The sequence below is a fragment of the Aspergillus flavus genome, chromosome 3 (genome assembly GCF_009017415.1).
Source record: "Aspergillus flavus chromosome 3, complete sequence".
NCBI classification, from domain to species: domain Eukaryota; kingdom Fungi; phylum Ascomycota; class Eurotiomycetes; order Eurotiales; family Aspergillaceae; genus Aspergillus; species Aspergillus flavus.
The window spans coordinates 2,657,897-2,684,231 of record NC_092407.1 but is presented as its reverse complement, the minus strand read 5'-3'; the positions used below and the strand labels follow the sequence as shown (position 1 = coordinate 2,684,231).

The 26,335-nt window shown below is 46.9% G+C and overlaps 14 protein-coding genes across 14 annotated transcripts; 5 read left to right on the top strand and 9 right to left on the bottom strand.

The window, feature by feature from the left end:
• Positions 1-280: 280 nt before the first annotated feature.
• On the bottom strand, positions 281-1,093 carry F9C07_5142 (putative disrupter of telomere silencing protein Dot5; the record flags this gene model as incomplete). The annotated part of the gene is made up of 2 exons (XM_041290983.1): positions 281-618; positions 808-1,093. 2 exons carry the CDS (start codon positions 1,091-1,093, stop codon positions 281-283), a joined length of 624 nt encoding a protein of 207 aa, XP_041144736.1.
• A 923-nt stretch (positions 1,094-2,016) lies between these two features.
• Positions 2,017-2,661, top strand: F9C07_5141 (mitochondrial protein sorting; the record flags this gene model as incomplete). The annotated part of the gene is made up of 2 exons (XM_041290996.1): positions 2,017-2,169; positions 2,242-2,661. 2 exons carry the CDS (start codon positions 2,017-2,019, stop codon positions 2,659-2,661), a joined length of 573 nt encoding a protein of 190 aa, XP_041144735.1.
• Position 2,662: 1 nt separating this feature from the next.
• On the bottom strand, positions 2,663-4,321 carry F9C07_1427221 (uncharacterized protein). The gene is made up of 2 exons (XM_041290982.2): positions 3,957-4,321; positions 2,663-3,894 (listed from the first exon to the last, which is right to left on the bottom strand). The coding sequence occupies exons 1-2, from the start codon at positions 4,169-4,171 to the stop codon at positions 3,135-3,137; spliced, it is 975 nt and encodes a 324-aa protein (XP_041144734.1). The 5' UTR covers positions 4,172-4,321; the 3' UTR covers positions 2,663-3,134.
• Positions 4,322-4,953: 632 nt separating this feature from the next.
• F9C07_5139 (choline phosphate cytidylyltransferase/putative CDP-ethanolamine synthase) lies at positions 4,954-6,480 on the top strand (the record flags this gene model as incomplete). Its single annotated transcript, XM_041290995.1, has 4 exons — positions 4,954-5,077; positions 5,139-5,256; positions 5,324-6,098; positions 6,163-6,480. The coding sequence occupies 4 exons, from the start codon at positions 4,954-4,956 to the stop codon at positions 6,478-6,480; spliced, it is 1,335 nt and encodes a 444-aa protein (XP_041144733.1).
• A 1,557-nt stretch (positions 6,481-8,037) lies between these two features.
• Positions 8,038-9,336, bottom strand: F9C07_2065079 (para-hydroxybenzoate-polyprenyl transferase; the record flags this gene model as incomplete). Its single annotated transcript, XM_041285368.2, has 1 exon — positions 8,038-9,336. The coding sequence occupies one exon, from the start codon at positions 9,334-9,336 to the stop codon at positions 8,038-8,040; it is 1,299 nt and encodes a 432-aa protein (XP_041144731.2).
• Positions 9,337-10,123: 787 nt separating this feature from the next.
• Positions 10,124-12,480, top strand: F9C07_2230994 (JmjC domain protein; the record flags this gene model as incomplete). Its single annotated transcript, XM_041290994.1, has 2 exons — positions 10,124-10,391; positions 10,451-12,480. The coding sequence occupies 2 exons, from the start codon at positions 10,124-10,126 to the stop codon at positions 12,478-12,480; spliced, it is 2,298 nt and encodes a 765-aa protein (XP_041144730.1).
• A 208-nt stretch (positions 12,481-12,688) lies between these two features.
• Positions 12,689-13,816, bottom strand: F9C07_1427145 (uncharacterized protein). Its single transcript, XM_071508088.1, has 4 exons — positions 13,589-13,816; positions 13,474-13,535; positions 13,076-13,394; positions 12,689-12,991 (listed from the first exon to the last, which is right to left on the bottom strand). The coding sequence occupies exons 1-4, from the start codon at positions 13,674-13,676 to the stop codon at positions 12,897-12,899; spliced, it is 564 nt and encodes a 187-aa protein (XP_071365076.1). The 5' UTR covers positions 13,677-13,816; the 3' UTR covers positions 12,689-12,896.
• Positions 13,817-13,957: 141 nt separating this feature from the next.
• F9C07_5135 (cytochrome oxidase complex assembly protein 1-domain-containing protein) lies at positions 13,958-14,579 on the top strand (the record flags this gene model as incomplete). The annotated part of the gene is made up of 2 exons (XM_041290993.1): positions 13,958-14,419; positions 14,487-14,579. 2 exons carry the CDS (start codon positions 13,958-13,960, stop codon positions 14,577-14,579), a joined length of 555 nt encoding a protein of 184 aa, XP_041144729.1.
• Positions 14,580-14,923: 344 nt separating this feature from the next.
• Positions 14,924-15,873, bottom strand: F9C07_5134 (mitochondrial 54S ribosomal protein uL3m; the record flags this gene model as incomplete). Its single annotated transcript, XM_041290980.2, has 2 exons — positions 14,924-15,021; positions 15,081-15,873. The coding sequence occupies 2 exons, from the start codon at positions 15,871-15,873 to the stop codon at positions 14,924-14,926; spliced, it is 891 nt and encodes a 296-aa protein (XP_041144728.2).
• Positions 15,874-16,482: 609 nt separating this feature from the next.
• Positions 16,483-17,303, top strand: F9C07_5133 (putative peptide alpha-N-acetyltransferase Nat2; the record flags this gene model as incomplete). The annotated part of the gene is made up of 2 exons (XM_041290992.1): positions 16,483-17,080; positions 17,152-17,303. 2 exons carry the CDS (start codon positions 16,483-16,485, stop codon positions 17,301-17,303), a joined length of 750 nt encoding a protein of 249 aa, XP_041144727.1.
• A 557-nt stretch (positions 17,304-17,860) lies between these two features.
• On the bottom strand, positions 17,861-20,657 carry F9C07_5132 (putative cyclin dependent kinase inhibitor Pho81; the record flags this gene model as incomplete). The annotated part of the gene is made up of 3 exons (XM_071511316.1): positions 17,861-18,076; positions 18,182-18,351; positions 18,410-20,657. 3 exons carry the CDS (start codon positions 20,655-20,657, stop codon positions 17,861-17,863), a joined length of 2,634 nt encoding a protein of 877 aa, XP_071365075.1.
• A 1,078-nt stretch (positions 20,658-21,735) lies between these two features.
• F9C07_5131 (uncharacterized protein) lies at positions 21,736-22,453 on the bottom strand (the record flags this gene model as incomplete). The annotated part of the gene is made up of 3 exons (XM_071511315.1): positions 21,736-22,044; positions 22,068-22,122; positions 22,380-22,453. The coding sequence occupies 3 exons, from the start codon at positions 22,451-22,453 to the stop codon at positions 21,736-21,738; spliced, it is 438 nt and encodes a 145-aa protein (XP_071365074.1).
• A 1,209-nt stretch (positions 22,454-23,662) lies between these two features.
• Positions 23,663-24,990, bottom strand: F9C07_5130 (uncharacterized protein; the record flags this gene model as incomplete). Its single annotated transcript, XM_041291001.1, has 2 exons — positions 23,663-24,879; positions 24,972-24,990. The coding sequence occupies 2 exons, from the start codon at positions 24,988-24,990 to the stop codon at positions 23,663-23,665; spliced, it is 1,236 nt and encodes a 411-aa protein (XP_041144725.1).
• A 735-nt stretch (positions 24,991-25,725) lies between these two features.
• On the bottom strand, positions 25,726-26,068 carry F9C07_5129 (uncharacterized protein; the record flags this gene model as incomplete). Its single annotated transcript, XM_071511313.1, has 2 exons — positions 25,726-25,750; positions 25,872-26,068. The coding sequence occupies 2 exons, from the start codon at positions 26,066-26,068 to the stop codon at positions 25,726-25,728; spliced, it is 222 nt and encodes a 73-aa protein (XP_071365073.1).
• Positions 26,069-26,335: the final 267 nt, after the last annotated feature.

Genomic DNA, 26,335 nt, shown 5'->3' with positions numbered 1-26,335 from the left:
GATACCGCTAATTGGGTTATTTGGGCGGCTCGTCAAGCATTTCTAAACGGGCTAACATTGAGGAGTATAGTACTCCGGAGTTCTTGACAAACACACAATTTTACATACATTGTCTCTAGAACAGAATGATATAGACTCAGTCGTAACTGTGGTCATTTGGTAGAGAGTCACTTCGAAGGAAACAAAAATCACAAGTAGTCCTACTTGCGTAGGTGCGGTTAATTCTGGGTTCGCCTATGGTTGCTGTCCTTCTGGTTGCTTTGACTGGTGACTGAAGCTGTCAGATACCCGATTCTGAACTGCTACTACTAGATTTCCTTGCAATCAATTGCCGCATAGCCTCCACCGTGGCATCCGGGCCACCAGGCTGCAGCAGCAGAACAGTACCTTCCTTATCTACAGCGAAAATGCCCCTAGTTGTTCCTTTAGGTGCCTTTTTGAACCCCAGAGCCGCAATCAGTGAAGATGCAGTATCGCAGAGAAGAGGATAGGGTAAACTCTGTTTGGCTTTGAAGGTGGTGTTTGCTCTTGGCGAATCCGCAGACAGTCCATAGATGGAGAAGCCAGTCGAAGTCAAATAGTCATAGTTGTCGCGAAACATGCAGGCCTGCTTTGTACCTAGAAGAATATAAGCCTTGTTTTCTAGAGGAGGGGTCAAAATAACGAGACTATAACAACCATAACAAGGACTAGGATGAGAGAGCGAATGAAGGAGAGACGGGAGCATGAAAACGCGGAAGAGGAAGAAATAGAAAATTAATTTACATGATATAAACGTGATTACAACCAAACGATCGTTTGACTTACAGCCGGGGGTGGAGGCTCTAGGGTATGTAAAGAGCACAACACCTGATTTGCTCTCATTAACCAACTTATAGAGTGTTGTCTTTATGCCATCATTTGTTTCAATCTCTCCACCAAATCCATCCAAAATGATTTTGTTGCCGACTTCGAGGAACCCTCCCGAGACCGTGGACGATTCGTTCTCCTGGGGCACACCTTCTGGTACAGTGGTTGACCGTTGGCCTTTTCTGGTCCTTTTCTCTGCCACAGGCAATTGAGTTGGCGCTTTGCGCTTTCGAAGCTCAACCATATTTCGTGATGTTTACCGTTGAGTAATGGTCGTGTGGGAAAGGAATAAGACAGTGTCGCATATGTTTAATATCCAACGTGGTCGGGAGCCGGTGACTGTACGCACTCTCCGCAAATTACCTACTGCAGGTGTTTTCACAGTTAACCTGGTCTCCTATCAGCATTTAGGACAGCAAAGTCACACTAAAAGGATTGACAGCTGTATTTGCTACAATGGGAGCCCAATAATACAGAGCAGCATCTACCGGTAATGTAATCAATATGTGCTTAATATGGTGGACGAAACCAAATATGACTTATACTGCTGGAGCAAGTTTAATACATTATGCATAAACATATCAGCTGTGGAGTTATCTGTTGTCATTGAATACTAATCATCTTCTTGATCAGTATGAAGTGGGTAGGTAGGTAATTAGTGCATAGTACGTAGTTCATTGTTCACTGTCTTACCCCATAGTTTTTGAAGAAGTTTGTCGTATTACCGCCGATGTGGGTTTTCTGCCGAGAACTCCCGATCCATGGCAAGAAGGAAGAAAAAAAAAAAGAAAAAGAAAAAAGGCTATCCCATTTTGTCATTGCTCACTGGAGAGTTGCGATCGCCACTTACTTTCATCTTCCAGACTGGATAGCCTGTTCTTCAAGCTGGTTCATTCGTCATCTTGTAGAATCAGATTTTCACTTCCTTTTTTGGCCTGCGTAGTCTTTTACTCCATTATAATTCCTTTGCTGTCACACTCTCTTAGCCCTTGCTCTTACCCTGTGTCGTTGCCAAAGAGGCTTGGTATCAGTCATTCATTGTCATTACTGTCCATCGATTTCCTGCGCTTTCTATATCGCCGTTTCATCCATTCACAATAATACTAGCCCTCCCCGGCCCAGTTCAGAAGCAGCAGCGGAAATCTTACATCAACCTCATCGATCGAAATGAAGGTCTTCTCCTCTACTTGTACTTTCGATTACTCTTGGGAGGAGGTATCAACGGCGAACTGGCGCAAGTACTGCCCGTGGAATGACAAGTCCACACATGTTGTGGCGGTAGACACGTTATCCCGGACTATTGACTCAGAAACTGGTATCGTATGTGCTTGTCCTGCTTAATCACTGCAACCAAAAAGTACGGTAGGGTAACTAACTTCCGTATAATTGCAGTTGCGCACAGAGCGTCTTATTACATGTGATCAATCCGTGCCGCAATGGGTTCTTTCTCTTTTCGGAGGAAGCGCTACCTCGCATGTTTACGAGGTCTCCTACGTTGACCCAAAATCGAAGAAAGTTACAATGTGCTCGACCAACCTCACATGGTCCAATGTTTTGAATGTCCAAGAGACTGTCACCTATCAACCATCCTCAGCGAAGCCGGCTTGTACCACGAATTTCAACCAGGAAGCCAAGATCACTGCTCTCTGCGGCGGGTGGCAAAAGATCAAGAACAAGGTAGAAGAGGCAAGTGTGGAGAGATTCAGTCAAAACGCTAAAAGGGGTCGAGAAGGGTTTGAGGCCGTGCTTGAGATGAGTCGACGGGTATTCGGTGAACAACGCGAGCGTGAGAACGATAGACTTCAGTCATGACTTGTCCAGTGTTCTATATCCGTGCAAGACTGGAATTCAGCACCATAAAATCGGGCATTTGCATATAGCGGCGTCAGTTCTGGTTGTTTCCAAGCGCAGGGTGCAAGTTGGCGTTCCTAGTCGTTTTCTGTTCCTAATGGTTTCTCTCTTTTCCCTTGTTGGTGAGCATGACTTGACTTTGTTCAATCCTTATCAAGTGTTTGACTAGCGATGATTGACTGTATGGTTATAACGCACTGTTTCTCACGAGACATACGTCCCTCAAAAGTTTCTTTATTGGTTTGAACTGCTCTGGGATCGTGAAACGTATATATTACATGATTACTTGAAGAGTGGCAATTGATTGTGATACCTCTCTTTTACCGTTACTGAAGGTGGCTGAAAGCAACAGAATGAAGCCGCCGCAGGGTAGTATTAGGTAGGAGCGCTAATTTATAAATCATATCGTTTAAGTGTTTGAGACGTGCCCGTAATTAACCTAGAAGACCCCCGAGGACAACGCGGCTTACACCCGAGACTTCATTCTTTGCATTCATCCGGCTCGCATCCTCAAATTCCCGTACAACCCCTGCTACCATGATCTTTCGAAGCTTAGCATCGGCCTTGGAGAACATCTCACCCAGAGCAACAGTACAAACGGAAGGAGTCGGAACCAAAGATATAAGTCGAGTATAGCAGTCTATCAGCACGTCGCACAAAGTTACGAACGTTTCAAAATAATCTGGTTCAAACGGTAAGGATGGCGTCAGGAGATAGGAATACTCCTCGCCAGGGAGGAGCTCCGACGCTTCAGTGTGAGGAAAAGAGATGGCAGCGGCTGCTGCTGAAGCAGACGAGGTTAAATTACCTGTCATAACCTTTAGTTCAGATGGGTCGCTAGACTGCATGGGTAGACCAATCTCGGTGGCAGAACTAGCTCTTCTAGTTTTGGTTCCCGCATGCGCCGCTCTCTTTAACATCTGCGGTATCCGTGCCCTAGCAAGTGTTGATGAGGAGCTTCCATCAGGAGGGTGCACTTGCTGAAATGCTTCGAATTCAATCAAAAGTGCATTGAGTGCCCGCAGATATTCCACAGGAGTCGAGCTGACGTCTAGAATTGGCGGAAGTGATAAGCCCAAGAGAAGGTAATTTATCGCACGGCGAGAAAGCTTGCGGGCTTCGAAGTAAGGAATTCGGCCGATATCAGCCCGAGAAAAGTGTACAGTATTGAACCAGTAAATGCGGCCTTCGTGTCTGAAATGCCGTCAGCGATTCGTGCCTGGTTTACGTTTCTCTCGGGTTCATAATGGACTGACGCTTTTCTCAAGTAATCCAAAGTTGATATTCGCTTCGTAGCCATATCATGAATATGCTGATAGATGGCTGCAGCGCTCTGTGGCCCGAATGACCCCCCTCCACTGGTTAGCGGTGGAGGAAGAGAACCAACTGTGGTCTCGTGGCCTATGCTCGACTTGCCGGTGTCTCTACGAGTCAAGGTTGGAGCAAAGGTGGACGAGATCATATTCGACATGTTTCAACCGAAGGATTAATAAAGACAGAAGGGGGAAGATCAATGCAGGCAGATGTCTGCCCTCTGTTGGCGGACAAAGCAGGCTTAGTAGTTTGCTGACCTCCAGGGATAGAAAGTTGGAGTGATAACCTCCCGTAGAGTGTACCAAGACTTTCATCGATAAATGTGATTTAATTGCACCCGATAAGATTACTATGCTCCACTATTTAACCAACTAACTCCCTGGTTCGTGGCCGGTGGAACAAACTGGTGAAGATTAAACTACTTGAATCATTTTATTATCAGACATATAGCCAGCGATCAATTGGGATTAATTGGTATAGATATATGTACACTCTGTTTTTGTAGAGTATAATAGAGTAGTGAGCTAGGTATCGTACGCGTGACATCAATCACTCCTAGTGGGTATTTACAAAAGAGCACACATGTTACGTAGTTACCAATTATGTTCCTGCTTATTATTACTAGTATTACGGACATTCTCCGCAGCCGCATGGCACTTGGGCCTTCCTATGAGCACTCCAATCTCAGCCCCTCCCCCTTGTTCATCACTTTACTCCGTATGGTTGATAGTTCCCCCTTGGGTCTATTACCAGCGCTGAACTGACATTGTATTCACCCCACTTATCTACATATTCTGCATTCCTCCTGGTGTAAGGGCATTCTCAAGAAATGGAAGGAGGACAATTATAATAAAATTATAATCATCATGCTAATCATCAATTGCTGACAGCAAGTGTTTCTCTCGTCTTTCTGGTACCCCGCACTAGAAAAAGAAATAAATGAGTTCTTCCAACGAAGATCCTGTCCCCCTGCCAGGGCAATGGCCAGTTGACCCTCAATATGATGTACCGATTGACGAAGACCGTATATGGGTGGATGGATGCTTTGACTTCAGTCATCACGGTGAGAAGCGAAATCTTCTTACAGGTCTGATACTGGATTCTAATTTAAGACAAAATTGAAGGGCACGCGGGTGCCATGCTTCAGGCACGTAGACTGGGAAAGGAACTCTACGTTGGTGTGCATTCCGATAAGGCGATACTCAAGAACAAAGGCCCAACTGTGATGACTTTGACTGAGCGGTGAGTAGCTTAGCTTCCCATCTCGTTCGCGGCCTGGCTTGCTGACCCTGATTCCTTGTAAATTCAGTGTATCTGCTGTTGAAGCATGTCGGTGGGTAACTTGCTGTGTTCCCCATGCTCCATATGTGACACAATTACCATGGGTGTCTCATTATGGCTGCAAATATGTTGTCCATGGGGATGATATTACATCTGATAGCAACGGCGACGATTGCTATCGATTTGTGAAGGCTGCAGGGCGATTTCGTGTGGTCAAAAGGACCCCTGGAATCTCCACTACTGACTTAGTCGGTCGTATGCTCTTATGCACAAAGGGGCATTTTGTCAAAAATGTGAAAGGCACACTTGCCGGCGAGGAAGGATCTGGGAATCAAGAGGAACGGCAGTTGGCTGCCGCTAACCTTATGCAAAGAATTCGAGATTATGCCACTGATGAGACTGGTTTGCAGCCTGGTTCTCCTGTATGGATCTGGACTGGCTCGAGTTCTGCCAAGCTTGACAATACTATGGAAGAGCCTGGATTATTCGAGACAATTTCAGGTGGGAAGCCGTCCAGACCAGGACAGCGAATTGTTTACGTCGACGGAGGCTTTGATCTATTCTCTTCTGGACATATTGAATTTCTTAGACAGGTTTTGGCACACGAGGAAATGGAAGGTCGTCAGCGTGGCTGGTACGACCCTGAAGTGAGAGAGAGAAGACTCAGGGAATATGGAGAAGATTACGGCCCTGCTTATGTCGTTGCGGGCATCCACGACGATGGTGTAATCAATCATTGGAAGGGCTTCAATTACCCTATTATGAACATATTTGAGCGCGGACTTTGTGTTCTTCAGTGCCGTGTAAGCCATGCTACCCTCTGCCAATGCTGGTGACCATCCCTGTCGTCTTATTGACTGCCTTTAGTATATCCATGCCGTTATATTCTCCGCTCCTTTTTCACCAAGTGAGCCCTACCTAAGAGCCATGCCCCTAGGTGTCCCGGATGCTGTTTATCATGGACCCACCACATTTATTCCACTTACATATGATCCCTACACTGCCCCCAAAAGAATGAGCATTTTCAGAGAAACAGGTAGCCATGATTTCCAGCATGTGAATGCTGGCGAAATAGTTGGGAGGATCCTAAAAAGCCGTGAAGCTTATGAAGAGAGACAGCGGGCGAAGTTGCAGAAGGGTGTCATTGAAGAGCTGACGAAGGCTAAGGAAGACTCAATAAATTAGGCAAGCGACTCTGGTCCACACTACGGGACGAGCTGGATGTAAGCATTGCTAACACTTGTTGACTGATTTGTATGCCTTGATTCACATAATAGAGACTGAACCTGTAAGGGAAGAGGCTTGACTTATATTACTCGTGCTTTGTTGGACAGTATATCTTCAGCTCTAGCTGGATTTAACGCAGATAAAGTGACAAGGCTGATGGAACAGTTGACGCTCACAAGCTATCGTACTGCTTTGCATAAACAAATCTAGTACACACAGTCTCTCTCTCTCTCTCTTTATTTTTTTGACCTGAGCATCTATGCTCCGAGTTAGTCAGCCGCCACCAGAACATTCTTGTCTTCAAGCAATTTTGCAAGTTCCCCATTCTGATGCATAGACATTAGAATATCACAGCCACCAACAAACTCCTTATCCAAGTATAACTGTGGGATGGTTGGCCAGTCGGAGTATTCTTTGATACCTAAAAAGAAACACTGGTTAATGGACGTGAACTCAATTGAAGCGTCAACCGCCCTGCTAATTTTATTGTCAGGACATACCCTGACGCAATTCAGCATCCTCCAGCACGTTGAATGCGACAAACTTCTTGGGATCCACCCCTTGCAAGCCCAAGATCTGGATACTTGCTCGCGAGAAGCCACACTGAGGAGTCTCGGGGGTACCCTTCATGAAAAGGACAACCGGGGCAGATGCAATGGCTTTATCAATGGCCGATTTCGTCTCAGATGAGAGTAGTCGAGCGTAAAGGGCAGATGGTAACTGAAAACCATAGGGTCGTAGCGGCAGCGACTGTGGCCGCGAAAGCGGTCGGAATGCCTGTTTTAGTCTGCGTGAGCTTATGAAAGGTCAAGGGTAATCAACTGAGCGTAATATTCAATGAGTAAAACATAAAACATGGGTTGAACTTACCGACGAGAAAGCCACTCTTGAGAACATTGTTGGAGGCACTAGCACAGCAGATACTGACTTGGTCTACTAGTGAAATTACAAATGCCGGGCAGTATCCGTCATACTACACGTAAAGACGTGGCTCACTAAGCAGCAGCCAATAATGCGGTCAACGTCACCGCCCAGTTAGAGTATTCCGCTTTTGTCAGCAACCAGTTCCAGGTACCAGAAAGTACCCTGCAGTCTATCTCTGGTTCACTTTCGGTGATACTATGTACTCTTGGAGTGCCTAGCGCAATTTAGTCCGGGCAGCTAATGGTCTACGGTAGTGGTACCCTGCCCGAGCCTGCGGCTGTCTAGCCCTCTCACGATGGCTAAGTCCATAGGGTAAATCTAATTTCGATGGTGATAGAAATGATATCATGGCTAGGTGGTAGACCGTTCACTGCAAGGAGTCTCTTCACTTTAGGGATACTGCAAGACTCGATTACTAGGTTATTGGAGACTCACGAAGTATGCCGTGGGACCGACAATTAAGTGATGCAAGCAATATACTAACACCGAATGTCAATACAAACTTAATTCGAGATTTTTTCCCCTTGCGGCAATGAGATCAAGATCCTAGACATTCTAAACACGATGATATAATGCTACATTATTGACCGATCAGTTGAGTTCTCCATTGGATTCGGAAGTTACGTCTGTGATCACTTGTGGTGATCTTGTATTCTTCCCGTCCAAACCAGTCGCACGCGCTATATAGTCAAAGAACATCCCCAAGGTAATGCCACCTCCAGTGAGCAAACAACCATTCTTGAACCACCACCAGCAGTTCTGGACATTTTTCAGCTGAACTTTCCATATCATGATTCCAAGAGAAAGAACCGCGCTGCCACAGCTGCCAATAAAGAAGACGGGGCCAGCGCCAGCCGACACGCCCGCTGCAGCAAGCAACGCTACTTGGACAACTGCTAGACCAGAAAGAACGGTTTTTGTATTGTGTTCATGACGAAGAGCGATGGACTTGATACCTGCCGCTACATCATCCTTTATGTCCATATGGGCGTAGATCATATCGTACAGGATTGTCCAAGCAACACAGCTAGAATAGAGTGCTGCTGCTGACTCCAAGGCAGAATGGTTGCTGAGAAGATCTATGCCTAACGCAGGAAACCCCATCATCGCACCCCATGAAAATGTTAGGCCCAGAACGGCTTGCGGGTAGTACGTGATGCGCTTTGCGAGAGGGTAAGTCGTCACAAGAAGCAGACTAGGTATCCCGTACCAAAGACACAGCGTTGGGAATTGGAGAAGAATGCCCAATCCCGCCAGCAACTGCATCCCAGTGAACACTACAGCTTTGCGCGGGGATACTGCCCTTCTAGCGATTGGCCGGAACTTGGTGCGTTCGACATGTGGATCCAGATTTCTATCCCACAAATCATTGATTGTACAACCGGCGCCTCGCATGACCAAAGCTCCCGCTAAAAACAGTCCCATCGTCCCAAGGACTTGGAAAGGGGTTGACGATGTCATAGGTGCCGCGAGAAGTGTCGAGAATGCGCATGGGAAGAAAAGATAGTATGTGCCAGTAGGTTTGTCAAGGCGTATCAGTTCGGCATACGGTATCCAAGACTGAGGAAGAGAGGCAACAAGTCCTGTCTTTGGTGGAGAGTAACGAGTTACTGAGGTCGGTTCTGCTGTGTGGGGTGACTTCGTAGCTGATGGGGATGAGTATGGTAGGTGCAAATTGAACCTTCTTAATGCCAATCCTGCGCGTGTTGTGGGCCTGGGTGTAACAAAAAGGGTAGATCTCTGCCTAGTATAACATCCCGAAATAAAGCGAGGGGAGAGACTATATCGAAGGTGCGCCATTTCACGCCGGTTGGGACGAATTGCTCTTGATTCCAAGCAACTGCGTGATTGCATACTCCAATACATGGCCACACGAGTAGTAAAGCCCATTCTTCAAGGCTATCAGGCGGTATCTAGAAATCACCTGCAGCGAAGTACCAAAAACTTTTCTTCGATGCTTTAGTGGGTAGGCCAATTGAAGTTCATCTTGGTGAGCGAAGTAAGCAGAGTCAGAATGCTGAGCTGCAATCGCTTTGATGGCTAGTGCAGGAACGCCCTCACAGATGTTAGCCTGTAAGCCAATGGCCCTTTAGCTGTATAGGGTTTCAATGTCTTTTCAAGAGTTGTGTGCGACTTTTGTAATATAAGCCTTCTATGTAGTCATTAGGATCCAGGATCTTTTCTTTTCAATAATGGAAGATCCACAGTAATAAGGTAATGTTCAAACCTAACCGAATGCAGGAAGGCGCGGCGGGTACCTACCAGGCCAGAAGTTCTTGTGTACCACGACCGCGGGAAAGTTGAACCATTTGCTTCAAATCTTGCTTTCTATTCCGTCTTCCAATCAACTATCTATCACATTGTTCTGTCATGGTCCTCAACTTCTGCGCCTCCAATCATTCGTGGAGTTTGATATGGCAAATATTTCTTTGAACTACGATGCGGAAGACGATTGCCAGTTAGCCTCTGCTGTTGCTCCGCTTTGCTGCTCCGATCACTGCACGAGAGCCCACATTGTGTTGACTTGAACGATTCAAGGCTTTCCAATCTTAGAAAATGCGTTACGGCCAGACCTTATAGCGATTTACTGTGATTTTTACTGGGTACCACATGCAGAGGCGCCAAACCTCTTGCTACTTCATTGTTCCAACTTTTGATTTTCTCAGTAGTTACTAGGATGCCTGCTCAACGGCCACGGGCGGCCTTTGAGCCCATTTCTCCAGACCTGGATATTGCGCATTTAGTAGACTCGACGCCAAATTTCGAATATGTAGCTAGGATACACTGCGATGCAATTGATGCGAATGGCCTGGAGAACTTCGAGAAACTTGTTTGGCTTCATGTGGTTTTGGGTGGAAAGCCTCTGGTTGTCGAAGGGTTTAACCAGAGGCTTGATAGTTCTATATTCTCTGAGAAATGGCTGAGGAGTCACTATTCAATGAAGAGTGAGTAACACTTTCAGTCCGCGCGCGCAGCCTTTTGTCTGACCGTGATTTTTATGAAGCGGAATTTGCTCGGAATCTCACGACACAAACCGACCTTCCACTTACTATTGGGCATTATTTAAAGAATATGCATATCCTTACGAATCAATGGACTCCTCATAACTACAAAGAACCAAATCGTCAAAGGATTTATCTTAAAGATATCGACTGCCCCCAACAATGGCATGACCACCTCAAACAGCTTATCCCTCCTCCGTTGTTCTATTTAAACAAGTCACCAGAGATGTTTGAAGGCCCCGGAGCGAAGACATCATCGTCAAATGACGAACTATTAGCACGATCAGCTTCAGGGAGGTCTATTGCTAAAGCCGGGGACCTCATGAGTTGTCTTCCGCCCTTCATGCGTGCTGAAAACTTGATGTGCTATATTGGTCACGAAGGGACCTACACGCCAGCCCACCAGGAGATGTGCGCCAGCCTTGGACAAAACATCATGGTTGAAGCCTCAGATGGTTCTGTTGAATACGGGCAAGCAACCAAGCCAGGGTCTTCCATTTGGTTCATGACTGAAAGCAAAGATCGTCACGTCGTAGCTGAGTACTGGATGTCTACGCTGGGGCATGATATTGATATCGAGGATCACTTCGCCCAGATTAATGCATGGAAAGCGGCCCCGTTCAAGACTTATGTTGTCGAACAAAGACCGGGGGATTTTCTCTTGGTTCCTCCACTAGCCGCACATCAGGTGTGGAACCGGGGAACGAGAACGATGAAAGTAGCATGGAATCGAACTATTGCAAAAACATTAGAATTGGCCTTGTTTGAAGCTCTCCCACATGCTAGAATGGTATGTCGCGACGAGCAGTACAAAAACAAGGCCATTGTCTTTTACTCACTCGACCACTATTCTGATCTTCTTTGTGAAGTGGGCGACAGCGGCGCTTGGGGCCTTCGGGTGCAGTTGCTGCTAGAGGATTTCGAGCTTTTATATGAACTTTATACCGAGATCCTGCTTTCCGAGAGCTTTTCGCATGATCCACCGAAAGAGAAGGATTTTGAATACGTTCCTTTCGATAGCAATATTACTTGCTCCTATTGTCGAGGCAACATTTTCAATAGATTTTTGACTTGCCCCTGGTGCATTGGTGAGGGAGATGACACCTACGACATTTGCATGGAGTGTTATACTATGGGCAGAAGCTGTGCTTGTATATCAAAGTTAAAGTGGGTTGAGCAGTTCCGTTGGAATGAACTGACTGGGAAGCATGAGAAGTGGAGGCAGCAATTACTAAGGTTCGCCGAAGCTAAGAGTGATAAATACCTATGTCTCCCCGCGAAGAGGGCCCAACTGGGCAAGAAAACTCTAGCCGAGATATGCCATGAGCAGATGAAACGTCGCCCCTGGGTCGATGTCACAAATCCGGTCTGTCAGCGAATAGAGGAAAAGAACAGTGGTTCGGAGAATGCTACCCCTACTCGGAAGCGAAGGAAAACTCACAAAAGCGATGCATGCACAAAAGGTGGCCGATGCCATATTTGCAAATGTGCTGAACCTATGTGGAAGCTCGCCTCATGCTCATACTGCAACTTGAGTTACTGCTATGGTAGTCTCTTCAGAGCCTTTAATATCCAACCACAGGATACCATGGAGATGTATCACTGGATGTGTCCTAGATGTCAAAAGATTTGCAGTTGCGCTGCATGCCGTCGAGATCCGACCATGAATCCTTACGAACCAAGGTACACTTTATTGGGCCACGACACTAGGAAGGTAGCAGATCCGCGCAGCGTGGAAAGTTTGGTGGATTTCCGTCAGTCCAACCTTCGATGGCTGAAGAAGGCTGGTGACGATGAAGTAGGTCGACTGAAAAAACACCAGAAAGAGGCAGATGAGAAGCGCAACAAAGCCTTGGTTGATAGCCGTATTGAGCTAGAGTTCCCCCAGGTAGTGGATGAATATTCAGAGAGTGTTCAATTGACCTCCCCTGCAGCTGGGTACTTTAAGGACTATAGAGACATACCCGTGGATCCTGCACTGGAGAAATTAGATGGATCTTTCCTCACTCCGCCGGAATCCATCAGTCAGTGACATGTGCAGAATTGCTTGAGAAGGGCAGGAGGCGCCGCAGACACGACAAGAAACTACACCTGGAATGCTGATATGGGTCTGATAATTTTTGTATTAGGAAAGATCTATCTATTCTTACCCCTTCCGTCTCTCTTCCCCATTATCTTGTTATCGACGGAGGGACTAACTGGAACCATTGGGCTATTTAGCATGATAATCCAATACTGATACCATTTGAAGGAGAGTGAGACACGCGTGACCTCAAGCATCCACGAAGCAGTGGTCTTAGACAATGAACAAAGCCTTGTGAATATCCAGTCAGTTACAATTGTACCAGGCAAACAAGAGCGGCAAGGGAGGGCGGAAGGTATGAAGAAGAGACAAAAACGAGTGCTGGTTATACATGATTAGTGCAGTCAGTAGCGATGTCATAAGCCCTAAACTCCTTTATACCCGTATCGTAGATCCTCAAGATGTTTAAGGTCAACAGAGAGCATCACTTTCCGCGCCAACATGATGATTGCAAGCATCCCTGCAAGATATAAAGTTAATCCCATTTTCCTGAAGGAACGCCTGCGATCAAACTCAAAGAGGCGCAGCTACGGGAAATACTCACCTCCGGGCACAATATATGCTTTTGGTTGTCTATCGCTAGGTGGTTCCACCAAAGAGAAGAGCCACACTACTAGTAACAGGCCACATATTGCGGTATTTATAGGGAGAAGGAACTTTCGAATGTGGGTTAGAATACCTGAACTTCGCATAGATCCTTTGCCCTTCGGATCCGAGCGGAAGTGCTTCATGATGTATGCCGTGGATATCAATGAAAGAATGCCCAAGAATGAAAGGAAACGCTCCTGTAAACCCGAGTCCTGCTGAAACACTGACGGAATGAATATTGAGACTGATAATAGTGGGATGGCAGCGAAGGTAACCTAATTGATGGATAGTACCGAGTTTGAGTTTCACGTTTAGCAATGCTCAAAGTGACAACTTCTGAGGGGAGTCATTTACAGTATATTCTGCATCGCGCTTATCATTTTGCGCTCGCAAGTGTTCTATTACTAACTCTTGCTCTGCAGAATTGTTAGTGGAAAATTGTACTAAGTCTGACATGTCCGTGACATACCCTCCTCGTCTAGCTCTTCACGTTCATGCTCGCCATCACCCAAATTGTCAGGATAACGAAACGCCTTGCGCAGCCGTGCAGCTGCCATGAGTTCAGGTGGTGTTGTATCTCTTTAAGTTGCACAGTGACAAAGTGTCATTCGTACAGCGGAAGATGACGTTGCATCCATATATTGCTGGGTCATCTCTACCTCCGCAGTTTGTCTTGTTTGGTTGTTCCTCTCCGCCACACAAGCTACATCTGCCTGGGAAGGAACTGCCAAGTTGCTAACATATCTACTATTGTCGTGCCCATGCTATCGACATATGACTAAGCTCGCCTCTGTACCATATCATTTAGCTAGCCATCTAGACTTGCATTTACCCTAAAATGGCTCTGAATATTGCACAGCGGCGCATTAGCGTTGTGCGAATCCCATTTTCTCCTGGCCGAACTTTTCTTCGTCGCAATCTCATTCCCGCCCCGCACGCCAACTCAGGCCCTTTGCTGGAACGACGGGCAGACCGCGAACTGCCTTCTGTAAACAAGGACCGACGGTGGATGCGGACCTTACCCATATTTGCCATTGCTGTCGGAGCTGCGATGCTAGGGATATTCAACTACCAGAAGTCTTCTTCAAGCGTGGTCAGCAGTACCCTTTATGCTCTTCGCACCTCCCCTCGTGCTCGCGAAATCTTGGGTGATGAGATTTACTTTGCTCAAAAGATACCCTGGATTAGTGGGGAAATGAATCAGCTACATGGACGTATCGACATATCCTTCAGGGTCAAAGGAACAAAGTCGCAGGGTACAATGAGGTTCCGCAGCATCAGGCCAGACCGAATGAGCTATGTTCGTTATAAACAAACACACTATACCCTTTTTTGTCCGGAAGTGCTCTTCTAACAGTTTTGCCCAGTTTCGTACGGAGGAATGGAGTCTGGAGACGGAGGATGGCACGGTCGTTCAGCTCCTTGACAACGCTACTGACCCGTTTCGTCAACATGACTAAATACTGTCAAGTTTTCCTGGAAGCTGGATCCCTGCATATGCGTGGTATTGTGCAGCACTTTCATCCTCGTACATCTTGAAGCTCCCCGTGCACTAACCTAGGCATGTAAGCGCCGGGACCATGGCACTTTTTGGCTCCTTCATTCTATTCCGGTACGAAGCGACGGTACTTCAGAGTACAGAGAGGCCGCAGAGACAAACCTGAGGGAAGTTTCATCGATGGAAAAGAATGGGAAGAGAGAGAACGATAAAAGGATATCATTTATGTACCATATACAGACGCCGCTTTGTGAAACAATATATTGTAATAGTACATTCTCAGAAGCAAGGCAACCATTTAATAGGTTATGGAACTGGTTCAGATGGAAATACGATTTCAGGCCATGGTTTCTTGATGGCATCTTGGATCCTGACGATGCAGCCTTTCGGCCCACTGACAGCGCCTGACGAGGAATGCCTCAATTAGCATAGTCCAATGCACCAAGGAGTAAAGAAAACCTACCGTTGACAACAACAATCCCATTTTGCGAGTCAACTTTGAGAATCTTCAGGTTTTGTACCGTATTCTGCTCATTACCCATATTTCCTGCCATCTTCTTCCCAGGATACACTCTGGATCCACCACCTTGACTGGGACCCGCAGAACCAAGAGAGCGATGTGTTAAACTGACGCCATGGCTTCGGTCCTGACCACCAAACCCGTGTCTTTTCATAACACCAGCAAATCCCTTTCCCTTTGTGTTTGATCGAGCATCGACATATTGGCCTTCCTGGAACCAGTCTGCATTGATTGCCTGACCAACGGGCAGGAGGCCATTTTCGTCCCGCACTCGGAACTCGAAGATGTGCCGTTTCGGAGAGATACCGTTAACAGAGAAGTGCCCGAGGAGTGATTTGGTGAGATTATTAGGGTGTTTCCAGCCAGAACCAACTTGGACAGCAAAGTAACCATGCTGCTGCCGTGTCTTATGCGAGATGACTTCCACTCGGTCCAGCTGAAGGACGGTGCATGCGATTCGCTTCCCTGTCTCTGTATCGTAGAGAGCGGTCATCCCTTTCTTGATAGCAATGGCTCCAGTTCTGGGGGGCAGCGTGTTTGCTTTGCGTTCTAAGGCTGCTGTTGGTGTCGACTTGAGCACTGGGAGATCGGACCCGACATTGAACCGGGAGGTGTTGGGAGGGTTCAACGACCTGATGCCGAACGGCCGGGTCGTGACATTGCTGCGATTTATTGAATGGGAAGCCCGAAGAAATAGAGGGGACTGTAATAGCCAACCTGGTAGACGAGGTGCCATGGCGGAGCAAGATTGCCTAAAGGGGCACTTCTTGAATGAAACCGATGAACTCGTCCGTATCCGAGATTTTTACTACGCGGAGAGAACGGTATCCAGGGCGGTGAGCACTCATCATTAGTGCCTCATATGTACGGTGTAGAGTCACCTCGACCACGTCTGTCCGCGTATGCTCTACCGCTGGAAAATAGCATTCAATCTAAACAGTACATAGTGTGGAATTTGACAACCGCATTCAACCAATTTCCTGGTATTCGGTGATATGTAGCCCTAAAGGTGATACTACTATGCCAGCCATACTAGACATCCCGTACACTGCACGTACCGGACATACCGGCACGCCGACCGCCGAAACATGAATAATTCTGCGATCTGTTTGCTTGCTGAAACGTCACCACTACAATTGTCCTGGCGCCGCCTTCCTCGTTTTTCAAATTTTAGCGTCGCATTATTAGCTCCTTGTCAACCGTATAGACTTGCAGATAGAGCACGCTTGAATTCGTGGGTGCCTTCTCTCGCTTTGGCAAGAAAAAGCAGCATACGAATCCTGCAAGCACCCATCCATACTCTTGCCTCTGAATAGAAACCTCGGTGTCTTCTAACCCACCAGTTATGTCTTTGAGGCATCTCACTATATCACGCTGGCTTTCCCAAGCTTCCAGTCTTGAGTCGCATGTACTCCCGTCAAGAATCACCAGGACAAATGTCCACTTCGTCCAGTCACCAGCTTCCTATAATACATTCCGCCGCGCCTTTACCCTTTCAGCCGATAAAAACAGCTTTCTTTCTAGTCAAATAAGACCCCGGTCTTGCAATATACGGAGCTTCTCTCGTGCCCAAGAGGCTTCGGTCTTCCGTCGACTCTTTAGTTCATCCAGGTCAAAGAGTTCGCCGCAGTCGGAGCAATCCAGTTCGCTCTCGCAGCGGTTAAAGGCGCTTTCACGGGAGTACGGCTGGTCGGCCTTGGGAGTGTATTTACTCTTATCCGCAATGGACTTCCCGTTCTGTTTTGCCGCCGTTCGCTTCCTTGGGGCGGAGAAAGTCGGCCATTATGAGCATGTAGTCATTGAGGCGTTTAAGGGTGCAGTCGGTACTGTGCTTCCCAGTGTGCAAGAGGAGCAATTCAAGGACGAGACAAATTCTACGACCGATTCTTCAAAGGATAATGTGGACGGGAGTACAGTGGAGAAAAAGCTAGATGAAGGGGCGAGTATGTTATTCTTGCATGACTTCTCTAGTACGCGCGTTGTCTGGAGTGTTCACTAACTACTATCTGTGCAGGCCTATGGACACAGGTTGCTCTCGCCTATGCAATCCACAAGAGTCTTATATTCATCCGTGTGCCTCTGACTGCTGCTATAACTCCCAAAGTTGTTAAGGTCTTACGGCAATGGGGCTGGGATATTGTCAAAGGCAAACCGAAGGGTATGTGATTCGGCGTCTCTCTTTTCAAGGACATAAAAGGCATGCCTAGCCATCCTTCTTTGGTTGTAAGGGATTTGTGGCATAGAGAAGGTCAACTAGAGATCCTTTTCGCGGTTTAATTGTACATTAGCTGTTATATCTAGATTCCCGTGTTGCATGACCTTGGTGTTCATCTCCAATCATATGTTTTCCAAATGGGTATTCGTATAACACAGATGCATCAAGTAATGGCAATGACCCACAAGAAGAAGAAAATATCTCAGAAAAAAAAGAGCACAGAGTAGGCAAGGAATTGTTCCGGTGAAAACGGATGGTTTTCTTTTCTTTTTTTCTCTGTGTGAGTTTGCACGAAACCTCGATAAAACTAGCAGGAGGATGACTTAAGGGTGCTTAACAGGTGGGCGTGAATGTGCAAAGCAGCGGCCGACCCAAACCAAAATGCAAAGGACAGTTGGAAAATGCAATAGAGACCCATTATCTTCCCCGCCATAAAGATCTTAATATATACCTAAGTTAACAAAACCAGAGTTGAATGAGACAATGAAAATATGTATATAAAGATGTCTCACATGTCAATCATATCGTTAAATCTCAAAATGCCATTGGCTTTCATCGCACCGTTCACACCATCAGGCATTCGGTATGCCCATTCAGCCACACCCATCGCATTCGCTGCTCCTAGAGCTTCTTTATAGCCTGAAGGTTCAACTTCGTCGGACGTATCTGCTACAAGAACGAGACCAAGTTCCTTAATAGTCTCTACAAGAGCCGGTACAACGTTCTGAAGCAGCCACAAAAGCTCCGTATTAGTAGAAGACCATAATGCATAGTGTGCCAAGAATGGGAAAAGGGTAGGGAGCAAGCACATAGGGGTAGAGACACGTACCAATAGACTGGACCGGCATATCAAACCCATGAAATTGTTGCTTTGCGCTATCCTTGCCGATTCTTTTATTGACATCGATGCACGACCACTACTATCAATGTGTGGAAGTGATCCAACACCTCGGGTCAAATCACGAATTTGACCTAGATCATTACAAAGAAGAACAGGATCTTAGAAATGCAAGTTAGTAAAATAGGTAATGGGATTTAGGGGGACCTTTAGACTCACAATTTGGTTGTTTCCAGTTCAGAGCAACACAAATATTAGGATTGTACGAGGTAAATACTACTGAACGCATAAACTCGGGGTTCTGATCCCGTGACACACGGGCATGATCGAAAACCACCGTGAGAATGGCATCAGCAAAGCTGTTTACATCAGCTAAAGATACCATATTGAGCGCTTGCTCTTCAGCAGCCGAGGGATAGAGTATCGAGAGATTGACATTGACACCAATAGGCAGGTGCTGGAGCACCTCCTTCAGGGACAGGAATGATGATGCGAGCATGCGGTGCGCTTGAGCTAAATCATCAACAGCACGCGTCTGAAGATGCTGGAACAAGTCCAAGCGATTCACGCCTTTCTCAACACCAATGACTTGGAACTGAGAGTATGTGAGATGACAAATAGGTAATTCAATGCCATGGTGCAGGATTGTAAAACAGGGATAGACCACAGGTATTCTGTCTCTGGTGAGTTGCACGAAAAGCTGAACATGATCTCCCGACAAGCTCGACCCTGTTACCAGGCCATTGTGTTCCGAGTCGATGGCACTTGTAGCCTTCCAATAGGTAGCAAAGTGCGTGATTTCCAGGGGATCGCCATGGTACGGTTTTATCACTTGAAACCCAAAGCGTAGCTGCCCTATTGACCGTAGCCTAGGATCAAATAACGGCAGGCAACACGAGCCAGTACTAGAGATCTCGGCTCTGAATACAGTCGGAAGTGCAACTGTCTTCGCAATCACTTTCGAGCCGAAAGTGGGGAATATCTCAAAATCCACCGCAAATGTCTCCAGGTTATCTACCTGAAATGAGATCAATCGTGAATCCTCTTGGATGGGAAGCATGATGGTGCGTGGAATCAAGTCGGAGAGTTTCGAGGAAATGGTTAATCGAGCCGCAGGGTGACGGCCCGCCTGGTCAAAGATAATCGAACCGGAGTTTCCGGTATCAAAAAGTATTTGTATGAACACTTTCTTGTCCAGAAAGTTATGGCCATAACGCCGCAAAGGTATGATTGGTGGCGGGAGAGAAAGGTCGGGTATACCATCCACTATTTCAGTACTTTCGAGAGTCGTCGTGGCATCTTCCATATGCGAGCCAGATAAGTGACCTGCTTCTTGTAGCCTCAGGCCGTTCAGAATATCAAACGGCTTTTGTGGTGGGTGAGAATTGTTACGATGCGACCAAAGAAGAAGCATGCACTCTAAGTGACCTTCCCACGCTGCATAATACATTGCAGCGAGGCCCTTCTCGTCTACAACATCGGCGTCAACACCCAATTCAAGAAGAGCGCGCAGACAGTCAACGCACCCTTCACTAGCAGCATGAAACAGCGGCGTCCATTGGTACAGTTTGTCTTTCTGGTTCAGATCAGCCCCATGTTGTTTCAGCATCATCAGCAATTGCGGAGACTGAGAAGCTCTTGCGACCATATGTTGAGGATAGAGGCCTTCTGCATCTGGGAGTAATTGTGCACGTCGTTCGAGAAGCATCTCCACAATTGGAAGCGATCCATGCTGGCATGCCAGGTTCAGTGGAATGTGGTCTGATTCAGAAGCTGGATCAATGCGAGCATTGTTGTGAAGAAGTTGCTCAGCACACGCCAGCTGACCCTTGACAATGCTGTGAATCAGCGGGGTGAAATTGTCATGGTCCATCGCGTCAACAGTGTGAGGACCTGCAGCTAATAGATCTTTCACCATTTCTACCCGACCGTGTATACACGCATAATGTAGAGGAAGTCTGCCGTAAACATCGGACCTTGAGATGTCGACACCTGCCACAAGGCCGGACTTGAAAACGAACCCTCGGCCCGAGATGGCTGCTTCATGCAAACAGTTGCGTTCATTGATGTCGTCTTCGGCGTAGATGTCAACCAACCCGCTTTCAAGAAGAACTGCCAACACATCGTCTGAAAACTCATTGATAGCGGCAAGGAAGGTGCGAGTCGCCCGTTCACGAGCATCAGGAGATGATTGCAGTTTCGCAGTCCACTCACGCAATGTCTGAAGATTACCAGCAGTGGCTGATTGTAGGATTTGCAAGTCAAGATCTTCCTCATCGGCTCCAAAAGGTTGAACAGTTACAGCGCGGTCTACCGGACGAGCAGCGTCGAAATGGATGTTCTCGCCTTCCGCCCATGCCTCGAGTTCCAGCCGAGCGGTGGTCGCCCGGTCTGATAGATCACGCAAAACGTCCCGATTGAAACAGGGCTGTACTTCAACGGCGCGGTGGAGATATAATTCCTTCATACGCGACTAAATCAGAGGTCAGTGAGACGAAAAGAACAACCTGGATGGGAGTAGATGTTCATGAGTAACTCGAACCTTTGAAGTTTTATCCCACTAACTAACATGTTAGCCATCCCGAACCTAGGAAGTCAAGGTACCCACGAACCTTTTTGAGGATCTTTGACATAGCAGTCTCGTTGATCTCAACGAATTGCTTCGTTGAAAATGGTATAATTAGACTTTCCTGTGCGCCCAAATGTTCGGAAGCGACATGCTTACTTGCAACTTGTTCAGATCGCCATCGAATTGTTGGAACCCCTCGAATAAGGCAACAAAATTAGCTGGTGCCTTGGAACTCGGTACTGTTCGTGATTGAATGACCCTTTTCTTATCGACTAGCGTTTTTAATCGCAGAGAGAACTATGAGACCAGATAAGTACACCCTGTGAACCAAAAGGGGTCTAATACAAAAACAAACCTCGGCTTCTTTTTGTAGGTAGAATGTGTTGACTTTCTCGATTTCTCTCTCCTGAATAGGTTGTCAATCAACATGAACCCCCCTCAACACATCGATTAATGAGTCCATACCAACCGAAAGAAGAACACCTCCTTGTTTGCGCGAAGGGCGGCTTGTGCTTCGGGCACATTTTGAGCTGCGCCCCCGGAGCTTTGAGCAGGGATAGTCGGCGTAGCACTTAATTGTTTTATGAGCTGTCATCTAGACCTTAGCCGCAGAACCCTAAGCACTGCGATCCCTCTCCGGGCACTAACCTTCTTCAGAGCCTTGTAATTTACGAAGCTTGCGGCATATTCAGGAAGGTCAAGTTGTCTGCGCTGGATTTGTTTGCCGAACTTCCTATGAGCGGAGCGATCAGCTTTGTAGGTTACAGACTGTAGATCGCTAAGGACTGGTTGTATTGTGACACAGTTCGGCTCTCACAGGGGGATTATATTCACTTACATCTTGGAAAGCTTTTTTGCGGAAGCCGACGCTCTCCCGGTCCCTTGATGAACTCACACCTGTTAAGGCGAAGAAGGCCTAAAGGTTGGACAAGGACGGGAGTCGGGGCGGGTACCCAGGATGTTCCAATTGCAATGTTTATAGGGCAAGGTAACAGAGAGGCGAAAGGGGAAGGGAGGGAGGGAAAAGAAGGAAAGTAGCAGCAATTGCCTCTCTCGATTGCTTCAACAGAATGTAGTAGGGGAGGGGGTGGGCAAGTGAAAAAGGGACGTAACCCGAAGTGGGGCGAAAGGGGAGTAGACAAGCAAGTAACAGTCGTTGTAGTGCTTTAATTTTTTGTTGTAGTAAATGGGCATATACTGTCTTGTACACAATAGCTAGCCACAAGACCTGGCCAAAACATAGGACAAGAAGCAGCACGAATACCACTCCAGGGCGCCCTTGTCTCTATGGATATTGGTGGTTCGTACGGAGGGATGCTCGCCTTGTAGCCAGCTGGTACTTAGTATAACTCTCAGGTTATAGCTGCACGCCGTCTGTACTTGTTCATTCAACTGGAGTCAGTCACTGGAGGAGAGACCAGTGCGGGGCACTCAATTCCAGCGGACAGCGTAGGAGGTGTTAAACGATGGGAGACGAATGAGGAAAAGAGGGAAAGAAAGCCAAAAACCCCCAGCCAATGCCGTCGTTATAGTAGCAGGAGCAATAATGCAAGCAACGAATTAGAATGGAATATCAGAAGGGTAGCATGAACAATAAGGACTCGTCTCGGGAAAAATCACGTCAGGTTAGAGGTCGGAGGAGGGCGAGTGGGGAGCTCTGGAGAGCTGGTCCCGGGCCAATCACTGATGGCCATGCGCCCACGTTCCCTTTTAATTCGGCGCACCAACCATGCACAACATTAACCATAACTGTCGTGAATTGGAAGTTCTAACCCACTGCACCTCAGTAGTGCTGAACTACTGTATGGGGTTAAACAGGTTCTTGCTATTGAGAGTCACCCTCATTATTAAATAGCACTTTAGCTACCTAATCGCGACAGCTAAAAATGTAGTAGTTTTCTTCGCTTTGCTTTCTTCTACTTCTTCTCACCCCCCTCTCCTCCCTTTATTGCAATCATTTTATCAAATTTATACAGCAAGAAAAGTCTCCTCTGTGGTCTAAGGATGGCGGATCCGACAATGATTAGCTTGAACTTGATAGAGTACATATACTCCCACGCATTAGTAGAAAGTCTACGCGGATAGCGAATTGAGGTTGACGTCTTTGGAAGAACGGTATTATGTAATCAATCACCCTGCTCTAATTAGAGGCTAAAGGGGCTGAAAGTAAACAAGAAAAAGAATAATTCCACCAAGGCTATTGCATCCGAATATAGACAGAGATGCACGCGATGTACATTATACCATAATATACCCAACCCAGATAAACTTCGGATCAATCAGTGGATAGTGGAGCAGAAGGATAAGTGGTAGAAGATATCACAGAGAAAAGAAAGGTAGTACGTGACCTTGACCCATGCCAGCCACGTAAAGAGATAGCAGGCACGGTTTGACACACATGACTGGCACTTCCGAGCGTCATAAATATACAGATACAAGAATAGAAACACAACATAGCAAAGAGAGGCAAAGAGAAAAGAAAGACCGCACTGAAGACTCGGGATATAGCTGGTAACAATGGGAAACTAACAGCACAAGAACAGTTCGAATGAAACAGAGGAGCCACCAAACCCAAAGATATCACAAGAGCCACAAAAGGAAAACAAAGTGGGAGAAAACGATAGACGACCGCCATTGGCATGCGAAACATAGACGAAGTAATAGATATGATAAGATAAGAAATAAGATCTTACTAGAAGTCTTCCAGTATAGCCGAGACTTCATCAAGAGTAGGCATGCGGGTCATCATGAAGTGATGCACAGGTTGCAGACACTTGCGATTCCTCTACATCTCAACGGCCACCGTTAAATTTACAGGAGACACTGCTTCTCCTGATCAAATCTACCGGTTTTGAAAACGCCAACAAATGTACAGTAAAATTAGGGCGTATTCAGGGCTTTTCTCAGAAGTTTTGGGCGATTCCAGCATTTCCTTGTCTTGGGAAGACAGCAGGATTCTCGATGCGAGTATTGCGCCGCGCCTGAACGTCTCGAATCACAGGTGGACTTCCACCATAGGGGCCATCACCATACGCCCCATACTGCGGTTGCATCTCATTGTAGTATGGGTTATCATCATAGAAAGGACCGGTAGGATGGGTAGCAGACATGTGACTTTCATCTGAGGCCTCCGAGCGGTTGGCGGCAGAATATGCGGACGAAGCGTTAGACGGACCACGATGAATATCTGTGGTTCTGTTGTTTGTTGTAGCAATCGGAGCAGCTCCTAGAACCCCGATCGGTTCTGTCTCCCCCGCTGCCGGGCCCTCGGAATATTGAATAGTACCATCGCTGGGGGTAGTGACATGATGATAGCCAGGGGCACTTCCTGCCTCGGACATGGCCAGTCCAACCCCAGCACCACTTGACAGATTAGTGGATGCTTTGCGACCAGCCGACGTGGTCCCCCATCCCCGATAACCTGAAGTATCATCCTTGGGCTCGAAAGCACCACCTCCCATTATAGGTGGAAGAGTTGGGTCATTATTCGGATTGAAACCGTACTCCTCCACTTCCTTCCTTCGTTCCTCTTCTGCTGCTTTCTTTGCTTTCCATTTCCTCCAGAAATATAAAGCAGCTAAAATAATGATTGCTACGGAAGCGACCGGTACAACCACTGCAACTGCTATTGTTCCACCAGCTGAAAGCCCAGATCCACCACTTGCGCTTCCGCTTGTAGCCGATGTTGTCGCCGATGATCCAGTTGCGGTAGCGGATATGCTATTGGCTGAATTTCCTGTGGAATGAGTGGGTAGAGAGGTATCGGTGGAGGTAACAACAACAGTCTGTGGCCCTGTGGTACCATCAGTCGCAGATTTCGTGATAATTGATGTAACAACTGGGGTAGTATTGGTGTCGCTGCTTATGGTCGAGGTTTCTGAGCTCGTAGAAGGGATACTGGTAGTGCTAGTCGTCGGTGGCTGCGTCGCGGTAGTTGTAGAAGTCGTTGACAACGAGGTCGATGATGTGGAGGTCGAGGACGAAGAGGACGAAGAAGATGTTGTGGAAGAGGACGTTGTTGGCTCGGATGTGGTGGACGTTTCCGATGGTGTTGTAGTTGGCGTTTCTGCTGTCGGTGTAGCGGCTTCGGCAGTGGTTGCCGCTGGCGCCGGCGGCGCCGCTGCAAGAGGTTCAGCGTATTTCACGGATACGGAAAGTGCAGAAAAAATGCTATAGAGTAGATCTAACATATGGAAAAAGGTTCCATCATACCTGCTGATGATGCGGACATCTCAAGGTCTGAACTGAAGAGTCTTTTCCGAGCCAATTGACGAAAGTTGTCACTCGTTATATGACTAAAAATTGGCCTATGGTCGCAAGTTTTGCACAAAGGGCTCCTTGAAACTCAGATGACTGAATGTTGACTGGGTAGATTGATGATTTTCCTTGAATCTGAAAGTGCGTGTGTACCCGGGGTATCCCTGAAAGATTCCCAAGAGGCAACCTTCAGTAGCGGACGGGACTGCTCAGGACAACGCCGTAATTTAAGTCACAGATATATAGCAGTCGCAATATTGTAGATAGATGGTTCGCGTGCGGAAAAAATTAAATGAGGGGGGGCGCTAAAGTAAGATGGAGAGGTCACGTAGAAAGAAGCAATCGTGATGGTCTATCTGCCTGGACTTTGGTCAGGGGAAGCAGATCAAACTAGTGCGGCGGAAAAAGAGTAGAGGCACCAAGGGAGGGGGAAGAAAAGGGTTTTTTTTTTATTATTATTATTATCAAAAAATTTTTAAACTAAGAAAAAGTGAAAAGGAAATAACATTGACTTACCCAAGCCGATAAATAGGGTGCCATGGGATAGTAGGAAGATGAGGGAATGGAATGAGACTAAAACAAAGTCAGAAGGGGTATGAATGAACTGAAGAGATCAGAGTCAGGATAGAAAGTGGAGATAGAAACGTCGAATGCTGAATCACAACTGCAACCGGATGGGAGTGGCACCGCACCGTTCGTATTATTATTCTTAGTGATTACAGACTTTCGGATACCTGAGGTTCTAATGCGTGAGATGAAAATTTGCCTAGTATGTGTACCATACCGAGCTACTACCAAATACTAGTATGTTTTCTGTACTCCGTATGGTTACTGCCAAGGGAAATAAGTAATTACACAGTCTTCGACGAGTCACGGGTGCGAACAGAGTAGGTAAATTCGGCAACGTTTACGGTTCCACTGGCTGCGATCGGCAATTCTCCACTTCCAGAAGAGCGAGTAATACTCTGGTCGCTCATGCTAACAGTAAATTTCGTCTTCTTCAGCAACAGTTGGGGTTTTGGTCGGAGAATATGGGGATTGGAGGCCCGCATAGTGCTGCTTGCAGTTATGTAGCCTGTACGTACGAAGCACTGTACTACAAACTAAAGAGTCTACTAGTATTAAGTATTACTACTACTGATAAGTGGTTGTTCCTGAACCGGACTTGCATGGGCTAGATCTAGGAAGCCTTAGGCACCTTAATTACCAAAAACTACAGGTACCAATTTCCATGAAGATCAGATGTAGTAGAGCCAACCTGTGTGATGTTTCAGTAATGATAATACAAGTTTCCAAAAGAGGGCACATGTCTTTTATTC

Excerpts from the sequence above, each read along its gene's own strand:
- F9C07_1427221 (XM_041290982.2), bottom strand. The coding sequence starts at position 4,171 with ATGTCGAATATGATCTCGTCCACCTTTGCTCCAACCTTGACTCGTAGA. Across the intron at positions 3,895-3,956 it reads TTGGATTACTTGAGAAAAGC|ACACGAAGGCCGCATTTACT; the intron begins GTCAGTCCATTA and ends ACGGCATTTCAG.
- F9C07_1427145 (XM_071508088.1), bottom strand. The coding sequence starts at position 13,676 with ATGGCAGCTGCACGGCTGCGCAAGGCGTTTCGTTATCCTGACAATTTG. Across the intron at positions 13,395-13,473 it reads AGCGCGATGCAGAATATACT|GTTACCTTCGCTGCCATCCC; the intron begins GTAAATGACTCC and ends TCCATCAATTAG. Across the intron at positions 12,992-13,075 it reads AGCATATATTGTGCCCGGAG|GGATGCTTGCAATCATCATG; the intron begins GTGAGTATTTCC and ends TATATCTTGCAG.